Source organism: Harpia harpyja, chromosome 6 (assembly GCF_026419915.1).
Source record: "Harpia harpyja isolate bHarHar1 chromosome 6, bHarHar1 primary haplotype, whole genome shotgun sequence".
NCBI classification, from domain to species: domain Eukaryota; kingdom Metazoa; phylum Chordata; class Aves; order Accipitriformes; family Accipitridae; genus Harpia; species Harpia harpyja.
In genome coordinates, this window is record NC_068945.1 from 17,543,119 (window position 1) to 17,559,349 (window position 16,231).

The 16,231-nt window shown below is 39.2% G+C and overlaps 1 protein-coding gene across 3 annotated transcripts in view; it reads left to right on the forward strand.

Moving 5' to 3' along the window:
• The window catches only part of KDM5A (lysine demethylase 5A), a 51,183-nt gene that overhangs the window by 18,499 nt on the left and 16,453 nt on the right, over positions 1-16,231 (forward strand). For 2 of the 3 annotated variants that reach the window (XM_052790598.1, XM_052790600.1), the window contains exons 10-20: positions 942-1,100; positions 2,726-2,907; positions 4,697-4,859; positions 5,690-5,809; positions 7,029-7,223; positions 7,331-7,512; positions 7,788-7,912; positions 8,163-8,313; positions 11,368-11,485; positions 14,761-15,116; positions 15,640-15,778. In XM_052790598.1, coding sequence (XP_052646558.1) covers positions 942-1,100; positions 2,726-2,907; positions 4,697-4,859; positions 5,690-5,809; positions 7,029-7,223; positions 7,331-7,512; positions 7,788-7,912; positions 8,163-8,313; positions 11,368-11,485; positions 14,761-15,116; positions 15,640-15,778 — 1,890 coding nt within the window. The remainder of the gene's footprint in view (positions 1-941; positions 1,101-2,725; positions 2,908-4,696; positions 4,860-5,689; positions 5,810-7,028; positions 7,224-7,330; positions 7,513-7,787; positions 7,913-8,162; positions 8,314-11,367; positions 11,486-14,760; positions 15,117-15,639; positions 15,779-16,231) is intronic. The other variant, XM_052790599.1, reaches the window with a different exon arrangement.

Consider the following 16,231-nt stretch of genomic DNA (forward strand, 5'->3'; position numbering starts at 1 on the left):
CTGTGACAGATAGCTATAGCTTTATTACTTGTTAGGTTATACCTTATTGGCCGTACCCTAGTTTAAAGTTCTTGCCCTTTTCGATTAATTGAACCAGGTGTCTTGTTCTTGTTTGGCAAAGGTGTCTTTCTCCTGCCCTTCCTATGGCTTTTGTCATGGTTTAGTTTGTTCGGAGGAGAAATCATTGGTTTCCTCCCTGTTGCAGCCTTTTCTTGCAGACAAGTCAGTAGACTGAGTCTGTCTGATAATCACTTTTTTTTGTTCTGCATCTCAGCAGCATTTTTATAACTAGCATTTCTGCTTTGGCACACTTCCGCAATTCCGCTGTCCTGTAGACTGCATGCAGCACCAAACTCCTCCTCTCAGGGTTTTTTGGTAATTTATGTGCGTTCTTGCGAAAGCTTCTAGCTTTTAAGGACTCCAATTTCTGATGCAACTTTGGGACACAGAGCAAACCAAGGAACAAAGCTTATTTTACAAATAAGCTTCATAAATAAATGTGTACAAGTAAGAGTTGTAATGAACTATACGAAGACTACACTCTTGAACACAATTCTTTATCTGAATTTCCTTCCTGTTACTCAGAAGTTCTGGTCATTGTCCTTTGAAATAGTTTGGAATTTGCATGCTGTTCATTCTGTTTGCTGCTCGGTTTCTGCTGGCTGTCTCCTTCTCCCCTTCTTTTTAGCTGTACTTCTGGTAACCCCATCTTCTTTTTTGTTCATTCCATTCCCTATGATGTGGCATTCTATTTCTGTTACACTGCAGCCGCTACTAAGGAATACAGACCAAACTGTATGACTTTGAAGAGGTGGAGGGGAGAGAAGGAGTGGCTTCGGTGTTTGAAAATTCATGGGGGATTAGTAATGATTTATTGCTTGAATGATAACTTTTATGTTGGGTCTTATCTGCACATACCCTAATATCCTTACCGCTTTCAGATGGTTCCCACTGAGCTTGTAGAAAAAGAATTCTGGCGATTGGTGAGCAGCATAGAAGAAGACGTCATTGTGGAATATGGGGCTGATATCTCATCCAAGGACTTTGGAAGTGGCTTCCCAGTGAAGGATGGCCGACGAAAGCTGATGCCAGAGGAGGAGGTGAGGAACAGGATATGCAAACTGACCCCATTCTTTGCTCTGCATAGGATTTCACATTAAGAATTTATGTCAGAAATCAGTGCCGATTTTTTTCATGAAGAAACTGCTTAAGGCTTTTGCAGGCACTTAACATTCCTCGAGCAGGGCATTAATCTGATATTTTAGGTTCTTTTACAGATCTGGTTGCTGATAGCTAAGCTGCTTTTCATGATTTAAGTCACACCTGTTTTGTATCACTTAATCTTAGCAGGCAAAGATGTGCAAGTTGTAACAGTATGTCCGAGTATGAGGAGACTGATAAGATTTTTTTTTTTCTTGTTCCAAACCTTTTCGTTATAGAGTTAGCTACAGAAACATGATTCTAACCTCCTTGGGAGGTTCGTAAAAGGTAAAACAAACTAACTGGATTTAGCTTGTTTCTCTGTCTGTGCATACTGTAAGAACGAAAATATGTACATACAGCATCCTACTATAGAAAATTTTATAAAGAACATCTGCTAAGTATATTACCTATTTTCCCTCAGACCTTACTGTAGCGTGTCAATTTTCTGGTGCTTATATGTTTAAATTCAAACGAAATGAGAGTAAAGGTGTGGTTTCGTGATTACACAGCCCCAAATCAATTTATACTGATCACTGGAAGAGGTAATCCTGCTCACTATTTTCTTCCACCCATACCTGCACCTTCCTTCCTGTACCTTTGTTGGCCATGCAATAATTGTGTAGCTGCTTAATGAGTCAGAACTGCTTGTTGATCTATCTGTATGAAAGTAGTAATTTTAAAAAATATTTTCTAGCCAGATCACTTAAGTCATCTGACTCACTGCATTGTCTTTGTAGTGTCAGAGCAGAGGAAACAGCAGGAATGTGTGGCTGAGCTGAGGGTGTGACCAGTCTTTTCAGCATCTATGGGATATGCCTAAAATGACATTCACATAAAATGTGAATCTGTGTTAACAGCTTTTTTTCAAGGTGGAAAGTAGACTAATGTTAAAGCATGGTAGTGAGCTTTTAAGGCAGTCTGTTTGGATTCTCATTTTTTGTACAAATTGTGTGTATTTGAAAGTAAAGGTGGGATTGCTTAACTAGTGATGCTGTCTTCTCAGAAATGAGTGTGTAGGAATTTCTTCTCTTGAGAAAACTTTCTGAAGTAATATATAAAGAAGATCAAGATAAACTGCAGTGCAGTAAAGCAGGTTTTAAAAAAGCTAAAATAACAACATAAGATTCACTGCATTGTTTACAATCTTAAGTTGTCCTATTTTATTGAAGACTTCTATCTTTTGTTCTATTAGTGTTGTTGGTATTTTGTTTCACAGAAAAGTATGAAACCTATAAACTTGGGGGGAAGAATATCAAAGCCCATGTATGTAAGCCTTGATCCAAAGATGATGGGTTACGTATGTTGAAATACCAGGACTGGCCTTAAATCTTAGTCTGATTAATTGCTGACTAAGGTATTTAAGAAATTATTTCCTAGTTTTGGTGCTTCATTGTTGCAGAATATTACCCACTGTCTACTATAGAAATGGATAGGCTGATCTCTTCCTTTGTTCTTTCCTTTTCTGGAGTTGGTGTCTTTACGTTCTTCTGATTTGTTCAGAATTTTCTCCTCTTTTTGGCAGGATTATGCGCTTTCTGGTTGGAACTTGAATAACATGCCAATTCTAGAACAATCAGTCCTTGCTCACATCAATGCAGATATCTCTGGCATGAAGGTACCTTGGCTGTATGTAGGGATGTGCTTCTCCTCATTTTGCTGGCATATTGAAGATCACTGGAGCTATTCCATCAACTACCTGCACTGGTATGGTCTTTCCTTTGTGCATCTACCTTACACTGCCCTGTTTGCTGTTAGTAAATTTGTAGTTCTACTTGAAAATGCCTACACATGCTGATGACATTTTTAACCAAAAAGCTAAATTAGCTGAGCAGTCCATATTCTTAGCTGAGGCTGATTAAAAGTGACTACAGATACTGTTTTAAGCGCTTCAGTGTTTTTCATTAACTGATTAAATATTCTTGTGTTGCAAAAAATCCAGTGTCACTGTAAGATCATGCTTTACAGGCTCACATGTTTTCTAAGAAAGCTTTTGGTTTTGAACTGAGTTACAGTTCACTGGTTCACTGCTTTATGATTTTAAGTTAGTATGCCCCTATGCTGGAAATGGAGGCTGCTGCCTAGTGGCTTACACAGGCATCAGAGTTGTCAGTTCAGCAGCAGATCTATGTATACACAGAAATACTCCCTAGTCAAGAGAAATTTGAAAGTAGTTCTGACTTTGAGAACAGCCCTAGAAGTGTTCTAGTGTTCAGCTTTCGTGTTCAAAAAGAAGAATTGTGACAGATTAACTATTTGCATTACAGTCTTTACAGTTCATCAGGCTCAGTCATGGTGGATGGAACTGGGGGGAAGGAGGGGAAAGCTGTGGGAAGCACCCCTTTAGAATAGAAAGTTTACTGTACATCTGGTAAGGATGAGTTGATAGCCTTTAGACTGTGATTGCATATTTCTGGAGAAGCATGTTTGCTAGTAAGATCTGAATTAATTAATTAGTTTCGAGTTCAGGTATTGTCCTCAGCATGCTATTAACTAGATCAGTATGTGAGGGTTTTGTGTCAGCTGGTGAATTCCAGCAGCCCAGATGCAGAGTAGTAGTTGTTTACTGGGGTTTAGTAGCTGTGTCCTACCAGCAGGTGTCACTGAAGCCTGCAGGAACGACAGAAAATGCTGCATTGTGTCTTATCTAACTTTTGGGATGGTTGATGCCAAGATTATTAATACAGTTAAATTGTGCTATGTAAACGGTTTCAGATATTTCAGCAGACTACTGCTTGTACTTATTAATAAAATTTAAAAAAATAAACCTCAGCACTATAGATACTAGATCATTACAGTTTATTTTGGTTAAGACAGGACTGGAAGGACTGGAGTAATATGTTCTCAGGTAATATTCTGTTTAGTTTTGGTCTTGTTAATCTTTTTTTTCCTCATACTTAACTAATTCATCTTATCAGGTATTTTTTTTTTTATCTTAAGAGTCCAGTGGACCACTGGTTTTCAGTAATTGGTTATGTATATTAGAAGGATTGCTTATATGTCATTGCACTGTCTGGTGTTTTATTCTTTCCACTTCTGTTTAGTTGGTATACTATTTCATTGATTTCAGGAATACGACTACTCCAAGCCTAATTGAGTGAGTGAAGGAATACCATGATCTCTTTTCTCTTAAACATTAGCTGTGACGGCCAAGGTTTTGTTTGTTAAACTTACTTTATTCTTCCTAAAGGAAAATAATTGCCCGTTTTTATCCCTTTAGAGCATGGTAAATGGCAAATATCTTCCACGTTAGGCTTGTCATGGCAAATCTGCTGTCAGGGATGTTCAGAATTCTGTTGTAGTGTAATTGATTTTTCAGATTAGAATGATACACCCTGAAGACGACGGTTGTTGATTAAAGACATTTTTGTGTCTTTGTGCAATATATTTGGCTTGTGTGGACAGTGGTGCTAGATTTGAGGTGTACTTTGCAGTTGGGTAGCACTGTTACTTTCCTTTAAGCAATGTGTTTATTACTGTGGTTGTGTTTTGTTAGGGGAGAGCCAAAGACATGGTATGGTGTGCCCTCTCATGCGGCAGAGCAGCTAGAAGATGTGATGAAGGAATTGGCTCCTGAGCTATTTGAATCCCAGCCTGATCTCCTGCATCAGCTGGTCACTATTATGAACCCCAATGTGCTGATGGAACATGGTGTACCAGTGAGTAGCACATGAGCATTTTTTACATAAGTACTCCTATGCGCTCTCTTTTTTTCATTCTGTGCCAGATTTGTGTAACAATGGTTTGGCATAACTCCGAAGAATTTTTATGGTGGACGTTTACATATTCAATTCATTAGTTATGGGGTATTTTTTTAAAGCTGTTTTCTAGAATCTTCCCTAGACTCACCGTGAAATTTAAATTATCTTATATCAGAAGTGAGTGTGCCAAGCTTTTGACATAAAATCTTATAGAACAATTCTACATTGTGTTACATTTAATTTTTAATTAAGAAGATCCCCACCCTGCCATAGCAGAAAGTTTGTGAAATGTGTTTAATATCTTTTGACAGTAAAATACTTGTCTTATGTTCATTAGAAATCTCAGCATTACAAAATGTTTTTTTGACCAAAAATAATTGGCTGCAGACCTTTAAGAGCAGTCACTATGATTTGCTTTTGTCTTAGGATAGATTGCTTCCCTAGCAAATACCCCAACAAAGCAAACAAAAAACAGTTTCCAGAAGCTTTTGCACTTTGTGGTGGATGGATTAAATAATGATAAAGAAACATCGCTTTTGTGATTCATAAAGTGAATTTTCAACTGTTGGCTTATATATTCAGCTTTTTTGAGCAAGGCTATAAATTGAGGATTCACTTTAAGAAGACAGAACCAATCTTTACCACTTTTGGGGTAGCTACCTTGCCTGTGGTGTTTTATAGGTGAAGAAAGTGGTGTTCAAATGTCTTGTAATTACTTGTGTTAAACTCTCTTGAAAGTTTCATATTCTTTCTTTTTTTTTTTTTCCTTTTATCCTCACTTGTATTAGGTATACAGGACCAATCAGTGTGCTGGTGAATTTGTTGTGACCTTTCCTCGTGCCTATCACTCTGGATTTAACCAGGGATATAATTTTGCTGAAGCTGTGAACTTCTGCACTGCTGACTGGGTCTGTTCTTTTGTATATGTTTGCTATGTCTTTGCTAGGTGACCTTTGCAAGGAGTGTGTTAGTAACTTAATTATCTGAAGAATAGTCTTTTAAGTTACATAGTTTGTTTTATGTTTATAGTTCCTGGTATGACAGTTAAAGACTGATGTGAGTTTCTGTTACACAAAATAATTTTGATGAGCACATAATTTTAAGCAGCTTCAAACTGAAATTTTGGCACATGGTCTTCCTTTTTAAGTATTGATCTAACCAAAAAGTGACATATCACAGTACCTTTAGCTAGTATTTATGTGATGCCTCTTTCTGAATTTGATACACATTAATGTACTGTCTTGAACAGCTGTTGTCATTTGAATGTTGGAGGTAGGTATATAACAGTCTTTTGTTCTCTTTTTGTGCCAGCTCATTTTGTACCTTTTTAATTATATTAGTGCTTGTTCTAATAGCCATGCCACACCAGAGCATAGCTTACGTGGGTTCTTCAGTAAGTTGTCAAAAGTGTGTCCTATCACTATCCAGGGTTTACAGTTGGAAGTTACCATCTCATTTGTAGTTTATCTATCTCTAACTTATTACCTTCAAATAGGAATTTTAGTACTTAATCAGATAATTTTATTCATTCATCAGAAAAATTGTCTGCAGGATTGACAGTGTGTCAGTGTTCTTTTTCTCTCCTGTGCTCATGATGTAATCTGTGTATAGCCTCTGTGAAAAACTGCTAAACTCACAGCAACCATGTGAAATTTCCTTTGCTTATGCAAAATGTAACCAGAAATCTGTAGCAAATTCATCTAGCATTTTAAACTTTTTGCTTTAAAAGGCACAAAATGAGTGATATCAATTTTGGTTAACTCTAGGCATCTTGTGGTAAATGTCTGTGTCCAAGCATAGTAATATCCAGAGGGCAATGCATTCACCTTAGCATAGACCAGATGACTTCTTTTTGGTGCCAGTTTCTTTCCACTGGAAGTAAAAAGAGCTTAGGATAACTCTTAAACTTGTGCCTGAAAGTTAGGCATGTAAGGTTATGCCCCCCCAACATGGATATCGTCTTTGTCCTCATCTGTGACGTGATTTAAGGTTGTTATAATTGGCTCTGTCCCATAAGATACAACTCTCTTAGTCTTTTCCCAGATTTTGTCAAAGGAAGGAAAGTGGGAGCTAAGAGATCATCTTGAAACGTCTTTTCCCAGAATGACAGATGCTGGTTTTTTGTAGCTTCCCATTGGACGTCAGTGTGTGAGCCATTACCGAAGGCTAGGACGTCATTGTGTTTTCTCCCATGAAGAGCTGATCTTCAAGATGGCTGCAGATCCAGAGTGCTTAGATGTTGGGCTGGCTGCCATGGTCTGCAAGGAGATGACTCTAATGATAGAGGAGGAGACACGATTAAGGGAGTCTGTTGTACAGATGGTGAGTAATAAAAGACAAGTCTTACTTTGCTTGTAAAAGAACTTTTGCTTCCCCCTCCCCCTGCCTGGCTTAGAGTTTTTTAGCAAGTGTCTAATATTTTTTGTTAGGGAGTGTTGATGTCTGAAGAAGAGGTGTTTGAACTGGTTCCAGATGATGAGCGTCAGTGCACAGCTTGCAGAACCACGTGCTTCTTGTCAGCTCTTACATGTTCCTGTAATCCTGAGCGTCTGGTATGCTTATACCATCCATCTGATTTATGTCCATGTCCCATGCAGAAGAAGTGTCTAAGGTACACAGGATTTTTTTCCCCCCCCCACTTTTCTTCCATATCCAATAGTTTGCTGGAGACCAGTGACCAAACATAACATTTGGCTACACTTCTCTCTTCCTCTATTTAAGGAGTATTTTTATCCTCTTTGCTTGTTTCTTGGTTCCAAGGCAGCAGGTATTATATATGTTCTGTCTTTCTGGCCTTGTTGTAGCTGGAAAAACTTGATATAAGCAATATCCTGGCTTTTGTATGGGCATTGATACTCTTTCTGTGTTTTTCTTCCATATCTCCAGGTACCGGTACCCACTAGAAGACCTTCCTTCTTTGCTGTACGGAGTGAAAGTTAGAGCACAGTCTTATGACACTTGGGTCAGTAGAGTTACAGAGGCTCTGTCTGCCAATCTCAACCACAAGAAAGGTCAGACTTCTATCGTTCATAGTAGGATGTCCTGAAACTCCTACATTTGTTCTGTGTTCTCATTTAATGAGAAAAACACTGTGTATTGTTTAGTGGAAAAAAGAAAGGAGCTAATCTGAGAGTGTAATGCAACTCTTAATTGTGCATTTCAAATGGAACTAGTCTGTTGGAACCTTGATTGAAGGCCTTTGAAGCAGTCTAAAATTGCTTTTGTTTTTGCATACAAATTATTTATGTACTGTTATTACAGATGTGATTGAGCTGAGGGTAATGTTGGAGGATGCTGAAGACAGGAAATATCCAGAGAATGATCTTTTCCGCAGGCTCAGAGATGCTGTGAAAGAAGCAGAGACCTGTGCTTCAGTAGCACAGCTGCTTCTGAGCAAAAAGCAAAAACACAGGTAGGACAGGCATTTTTTTAAGTTTCCATCTGTCTGTTTTGTTACTTGATTGGACCTGGAAATGTAAGAACGCTGAGGTCTCACTGCCTACTAACTTCTTTCAGTGTTTCCTGTCCTTAGTGCTGTGACTCATTGAGAGGTAGGGGAGGCAGATATGGAGACACAAAGGGCCAAAAAAGTGGACTTGGTTGGAAGTGTTAAACATACTGTTTTCAGCTGACTTACATACTGAAATGTGAAATCCTTTGGAGAAGTTGTCTTGTTTGATTGCTAATCAGGTATTTCTCTGAATGTGTGGGAGAGTTGTAGGGAAAGACAAGAGGAAAAAATGTAATGAAAGGAAGTCTTGACATGAATGTTTGTATTTTAGGTGGCGTGGCTAAGTACATAGCTTAAAGCTATGGAAAGAAAATCTGCTAAAACATTAGATTGCAAAGCAAAATGCTTGAAAAGTAGGAAATACCAATTACGATTGGTGAGGCAAGCACAATTGTATCTTCTGGTACAGTATTTCTCAAAAATACAATTTTGCCAGCTGTTCTCAAGTTGCAGAATGTGTTGTCATGCTGGTGGAGTTACTGGAAGATGCAAAGGAAATGTGTCTTGCTAGCACTGACTGGGACAAAAAGATCTTGGGGAGCAGAACAGTGCAGAGAGCAATAGTTTGAGCCAGTCTTTTCCTTCTTGGGAAGGACCATGGGAGGCAGTGATGTGTGGCTGAAAAGTAGTGGCTTGCCTCAGTGACTTCTGGCAGTTTAGTTGTCTGTGTTGTCTGCTTGCCTGTGGCTGCTTCAGTGTTAACTCTGTCCCCTGGCCCTACCTCAGCACTCTGCTGGATGTGTCCCCTTGTTCTGTTGTCACGAACCTTCAGCAACATGTTCTTCTTTCTCTACTATGCATTCTGTGCACTGAATAAAAGTCCCATAGAAAATCATTTGATCAGGTGACAGTAATTAGTGTGCCAGAGGTTGTATGGTAAACTTCTGTAGCTTGCATTTCCTCTGCTAAGTATAAAATTCGGCTTTGTAGTTGGTTGGGTTTTTTGCATGTGTAGTTTTTGTGTATTACTTAAGACTTTTCAAGGGAGGCAGTAAAACGTAAATCCCTTGTTAATTATAATACCCAACTTTGCTACACAGAACATAATGCATGTCATAATTGCTTGAATTTGAACACTGAGATATTAGTGTTACACCACAGACCCAAGTATAATACCTGATGTAATTGGAAAGCTATTATTAAATGCAGAAGCATTTTTGCTGTATTTGAAGGGGAAAGAAGGCTCTTCTGTTTGGTTTTTATTGCTTGTGGGATCCCACTACCACAGAGGTATGGTCACTTAGAACTCTGGTCTGGGTGAGTAAAGCAAGGCTACAGGGGTTGCATTGCCCTGTTCCTGGTGAAGTTTAATTATTTTGGTAGCTCCCAGGTGTTCCTGGTCTGTTGCTGCTTCCTCCTCCTCCTGCTGTTGGAGTGTGTCAGCCTGCTCTCACCAGGCTTGCCTTCAGTTAATTGTTTGGTGGATTTCCAGCACTATCCCAAGAAACACAAGGGGTAGAAAGATTTGGCAACTTTCAATGGTGTGTTTGATCTAAAGCTGAAAGAATTCCATGAGGCAAAAAAAAGGACTTGTTTATATGTCTGAGGGCTGTTGTATGCTAAATAGCAATATGTTACAAAATTGAGGTTTGAGAAATATTTTGATGAACAGTGTTAGGAAATATAAACATAGAGGTCATGTTCAGCTTCTTTAACATTTATCTTCATATTTAATACATTGAGAAGGATCACATTTACGCAAAGGATAAGGTTATTAAAAAAGCAAATTAAAAATGAGTGTTCAAACTGAACAATTTGGCAGGGATTAAAGCAGCAATAAACTCATGGTCAAATGTAGCAAAAGAAAATCTATCCCTTATGCATCTAATTATATATAAACCTGTAAAATAGGTAACGTGTAGCTCTGAAGGTGTGTCCAATATTCCAATCCTGTATCTCTCCCTGCTATTGAAAGTCGTGAGTTTCAATAGGCAGGGACAGTTGTATCTTTTTGTGCAGCATCTCGTGCTGTGGCATTCTGTGGTTGGACTAGGGACAGAACGCCAGTGCGATGTTTCAGACAGTGTGCCGTCCCACAGTGGTGTCTTGGAGCGCTGCACCCCATTTGCTCTCGCGCAGGAATATTGGAGGCACAGTAGGTCCCGTGCAGCCACCACTCCTCCTCTCTGTCTGTCGTAGCAAGTTGAAGCCTGCAGTATTCTTTTTTCCCCCTCTGAGTTTTAGATAATGTGTAATTATATTTGATCATTAATCAAAATTTTACTTTTATGATTATATTTAAGTCCATAGGTTGAAAGATCGAATTCTGGGTTTTTTAATGTTTTTTTAGTAATAAACTGTAGATTTGTTAGCAAGGAACAACTCTTCAGTGTTTAAAATCTGTCCTGCTTGTGAAGTTGTTGTGCCTGCCAGTGACACCTATACCAAGAGTTTAATTTGTGCAGTGTATCGCTTTTAAGTCTTTCACTGCATTCAGCAGGCTTGTTATACTTGCTTCGAGTGATATTTAATGGAAGCATCTTTGCAGAACATGTCCTACTCAATAGCAGTCTTCTGTTGCAAGGCCAGTTTCAGCAGTTCTTTGGTTAAAAGAGAGCGCTCTAGAAAATAAGACTTCTTTTCAGAGCTTGTTGCTGTTACGTATCTCAGACTTCTTGTCAGTGCTTGTCATGGCAGTCAACTTCTTGAGCTGCCTAAAGCAGGCTTTTTGTTCTTTCACCTGTTAGGAGCAAACTCAATTTGAAAGTCATCTAGACACTCCTACCTCTGAAGAGCAGGGTAAATTCCCTTGAAGGTGCTTAGAGGAATTACATTAAATTTAGTTTTCAAGATTTTGGACTTCTTGTGGAGTTTGGGGTTTTTTGAGTTCTCAAGTGATGAAGTTTTTTTCATAACTTCTCCATAATCTTGATAGCTTTCTGTCACTGGGAGTAAATCCAGGGATCATCATCTTATCTCTCGCCTAATACTGTTTAATTATGTCCACTCATACAGCAGACAGAGCCAAGATAGTGGAAGGACACGGACCAAGCTAACTATGGAGGAGCTTAAAGCATTTGTACAGCAGTTGTTTAGCTTGCCCTGTGTTATCAGCCAGGCCCGACAAGTAAAGGTAAGTTTGTATCTACTCCTCAGATAATGTCATGCTTTTTACTTTGTTTTGTTTTTGTGGTGTGGGTTTGTTGTTTGGTTGGGTTTTTTTTGAACAGATAACGTTGCCTGGTGTAAAGGATGAAAGGCTTTTTTCTTTAAGAATCAGTCCTGCACTGGCAGAGATGGATTTAATGGGGTGTTTCATTTCTAGCTTCTAATGTAAAGCAAATAGCTGCTTTGCAATGATATTTGTGGCCTCAAGAAAGGAAGTAAAAGACTCTGGATACGTCTAGCTCAGTGTTTCCCTGCTTTCCTGGGTAATCTTGCTGTTGTCATTGAAGTTTTGCTGATGACATGTTGCTATCTCTCTGTAATGGAATGGTAACATATATTTTTCTGCTCATTTGCAAGCATGTCTCTAGGTGAGCAATGATGGCATTTGTACTTTTATGCTAGTGTAGTCATAGCAGCTGAATATGTTGGGCTCAATTTGGTAGCCTAAGCATGGATATCTAGTGCCCTGTGAGATGCTCTAAAATATTCCACCTGGCCTCCTTTGCCATTCTGGAAGAATACCTTCGCTCTTGTGTAGCAGTTTCAGTGTGGGGTATTGCACATGGTGGTCAGCATTTAGGCAAACAGAGCTCTTTACGTGACTATGTGTACACTTTTTAAGGTGTCTGTTGCAATGGGCATTGTCAGATGTGGTGGTCTCACTGTAGCTACACCAAGATGAAAGATCCCCCCCACCTGTCACTGTCCAGCTGGCCCAGTTTTATCTCTCTGAACCAATTACTCTTATTCCAGTGTCATTAATGCTATCTATAGTGGTGGAATTTCCGGTTAAATCCTACCTTTTGTGTGTTTTTGTAGAAACTTCTGAAGGTTATATTGGTGTGCTGCTTTAGGGGAGAGGGACAGCAGTACCACATTAGCAATTGTTCTGTAAATACTTCTCAGCCTTGCTTTCCAGGTTACAGCCCCCTTAATCTGTATGCATGGCCTGCATTTCTTGTCCTTCATATATATCTTTGCACCTGTCTTTGAATGAATCTAGACTAATAAGTAATCCAGATCATACTGATTCCCCTGGCTGCTATTATCGTTTATCACTCTGGCAGTCTGTATCATAGCAAGTGTTTTCAGCAGCAATCTTAATTTGTTTCTCTGTCACTGATGATGAAATGTTAAGTAGTGTTTCGCCTACTAACCAACTTCTAGAAAACTCTTCAAGAGACATCCTTAATACAGATTTTTCACCTTGAGAAATGGTTCTTGAGTTGTATGTTAACTATTTATTAACGCACATGTTCTCTGATGATACAGTTTTAAGAAGAATGTTCTGTAGTGCTACATTGAGGGCCTAAAATTCTAAACATTACCGTATGTGCAGCTACCACTATATAACCAAACATATACTTTAAAAATAAGTTAGTCTTGTTTGAGAAGGCCTCTTTTCCATAAGTGTTTACTAGTTAGTTGTGTCCTCCTTCATTCATGAATTCTGTATTAACTTTTCTGTGGTAGTTCAGTGTTGATATCACAGAGAGACTTTATATTGGACTTTCTTCTTGTCTTTATGATATTGGCATGTTGTTGCTGAAAACAAGTACCTTCAGAAAACTATAGGACTCTAGGATGCAGATTTTCCAGGCCTGTTGATGCTAATCTTTATCCTTCAAAGATGTTCTTTAATGTGTTTCCCAGCAGCTAATCGAGTGGAAAGTATATTATCATCCTCATATGACAGGATGATTTTACTACACTTCTTTCCACATACAAACGAGAAATATTTACTAATATTCATGAAATTTTATCATCATCTATTAATAGACTTATAAGATTGTTCTCAAAGGAGTTTTTTGTTTCTAATGTATTTAAAACCTGCTTCTAATTAAGACATAATTCGTAGATGACAGAGCTGCAGGCATATAATAAGCTCTTAACAGTTTTAATTTGTATTTTTGTCTAAATATTTTCTCCCAACTAGTCTCTCTTCCCCTCACCCCTCAGCCTTACGAAACTCGTTCTGTTAAAGTAACTCTGTGCATGTGTATGTTCTTGAAGCTTCAACATAATCACTAGCCAATAAAATAAATATTATCATTTTACTGGTTACTAACCATAGTCTCTTAGTTTCTGAATGAAGTTAGATAATGATCATTTATGCCTAAGCACTCACTAACTTTCAACATGGCATTTGAATGCAATTATCCATCATAATGAATTGCAAAATAATTGGCATGTTGGATGATGAGTATTTTCTAACACAAAAGGCATTATAATTATTAAACTGTAATAATTTACTGTTGTCACTATGAAGCATTCAGCATATGTTCCCCAAATAAAAACCTTTATAATGTAGGTCTTGTTCTTTTTTGTAAATGCCTTCTGGTTTCCAGACAGTCATGAAAAGCAGCATCAGACAAAACAGGCAGTAAGCTAAGGGTTAGGAAATGCAGGTTTTGCTCCTCATTGTGCCATTGACTTGCTATCAGAAATACCTGTCTCTTTGTAAGAGACTCAGGAGTGAATCAATTGAGTATACTGGTTGAATGTCCGTGAATTAATTTCCTGCAGACATTCTTTCCTGTCTGTTTGCTGTCGGATTTTTTTCATTGGCAGTGCCAAAACATGAGGATGAGGACAACTGAAGCAGTGCAGTTGGATTTCTGTGAAATTGTCTCCTTTCATTAGAGGATTTTGCATTTTCATTTCTTTCCTTTGTTCAATAAAACCCTGATGTGTTTAAGTGGTGGGCCTGCTGTAGAAAATAGTAATTTCATACTTGACCACTGTTATTTTAGTGATCTTTTGGTATTCGTGTCCTCGTACAACTCTGGCTTGTTCTTTCTCCTCAGCATGTATTGTTCTCTTGTATATTACGATCATTACTGTAATGACCGTGACACTAGATTGAAAGGATGACCTGTTTGCAGAAGTCCCCTTTCCCCCCACTATTTTAAAATTAATGTTGTCCCGACAGTGCTTAATATTCTGTTTTGTTGAGAGCTGTGGTCAGTTGTAGTTGTACTATTTTAGGTGCAGAGTTTGATGCAACTAATATGCCTCGTGGATGAAACATTGGGCCACCAAATGAGTTTAGATGGTCTGTTACTTAATATGCATCAGACTTGATGGCTTGTGACAACTGGGTGGCATTATGTGTAGAAGCTCTGACAGATAATGTGATGATCATATACAAATTCACAGCTGAATGATCCTTCAGTCAACTTTCCCTTTTGATTGTATGGGCATTTTTTCCTAATTGATTTGTACTGTATGCTACTTCAGAATCTGCTTGATGATGTTGAAGAATTTCATGAGCGTGCTCAAGAAGCTATGATGGATGAGATCCCAGACTCTTCCAAGCTGCAGGAGCTGATAGACATGGGCTCTGGCCTTTATGTAGAACTTCCTGAACTGCCAAGGTTGAAGCAAGAACTGCAGCAGGCACGGTGGCTGGATGAGGTGAGGTCCACGCTCTTGGATCCCCAGAGGGTCACCCTAGATGTGATGAAGAAGCTGATTGACTCGGGTGTGGGCTTGGCACCACACCATGCTGTAGAGAAAGCCATGGCTGAGCTGCAGGAGCTGCTTACAGTCTCAGAGAGGTGGGAGGAGAAGGCCAAGGTCTGCCTCCAGGCCAGGTGAGTGTTCCTTTGCAAACTGTTCTTACAGCTTACACTCTTCCGGGATTCTCAGCCTCTTTTGAGGAATGTGGTGAAAAGTAGGGGCTTTGAAGCTGTAATGCGGTTTGGTTTTTTTTACCTTCTAGCAGTTTGATTGCTCAAGAGTTGGATTTGAGGTGGTTGATGAGTTGCAGAACAGTTGACTCCCTATCATGTTGCACAGTGGCACAGAGGCTGTGAGTGTTGCCGCTGTCTTTGCTGTTCATCCCCCTCAACAAACAACACCGAGTGTGCTACACAAGACAGCTTCCTCGATGTTAAGGAGTTCTGATGCTGTGCCCTTTTGAACTTGATTGTGCAAAGTCCATCAGCTTTCTCACCTCTCCTGTTCTTTGGTAGCCAGTAGCACCCTCCAAGAATCGAGCCATGGTATCCCACACTGCAGTGTAGTGATGAAGTTGCATCACTAGCCTGTCCAATTCATGGCTTTAGTTGACTGGCATTTTGAGAGAAGGCTGGAATTGGGTTTTTCTTGCTCTAGACCACGCCAAAGTATGATGGCTCTGGAGGGCATCGTGAATGAAGCAAAGAACATCCCTGCTTACCTGCCCAATGTGCTGGCACTGAAAGAAGCCCTGCAGCGGGCTAGAGACTGGACAGCCAAAGTGGAGGCCATTCAGGTAGGGGTTACAGCAGGGACTGGAATCTTCTGCTTCCATTCTTTTATTTAGACATGTTCTTTATTCCCAGCCCCTCTACCCACAAAGGTGACCTGAAGGGAAGCCTTGCTATAGCTGTTAAATGTGCTTACCATAGCTCATGTTCTTGAATTTCTTTTTCTTTTTGTGCTGATGTTTCCCTGTTGGCTATCCAATTTCTATTTCCCTTCCTTTTATGCATTTCATGGGGGATGTAAAAGCCAGCAAATTCATTATGATACAGACGTAACTCTCAAAGGGTATTTGGTATTGAAACTGTTCTGCATACTGTCACTGGAAATACTTAGCTGCAGCAGCAGATGTTCTGCTCACAGGTCTTCAGTTTTGGAGCTGGCTATGGAAATGCTTTTTTTAGTTTGTTCGCTTTTTCTCCCCCAAATGGTGTAAGATTTAATGGCATTGATGGCCAAAATT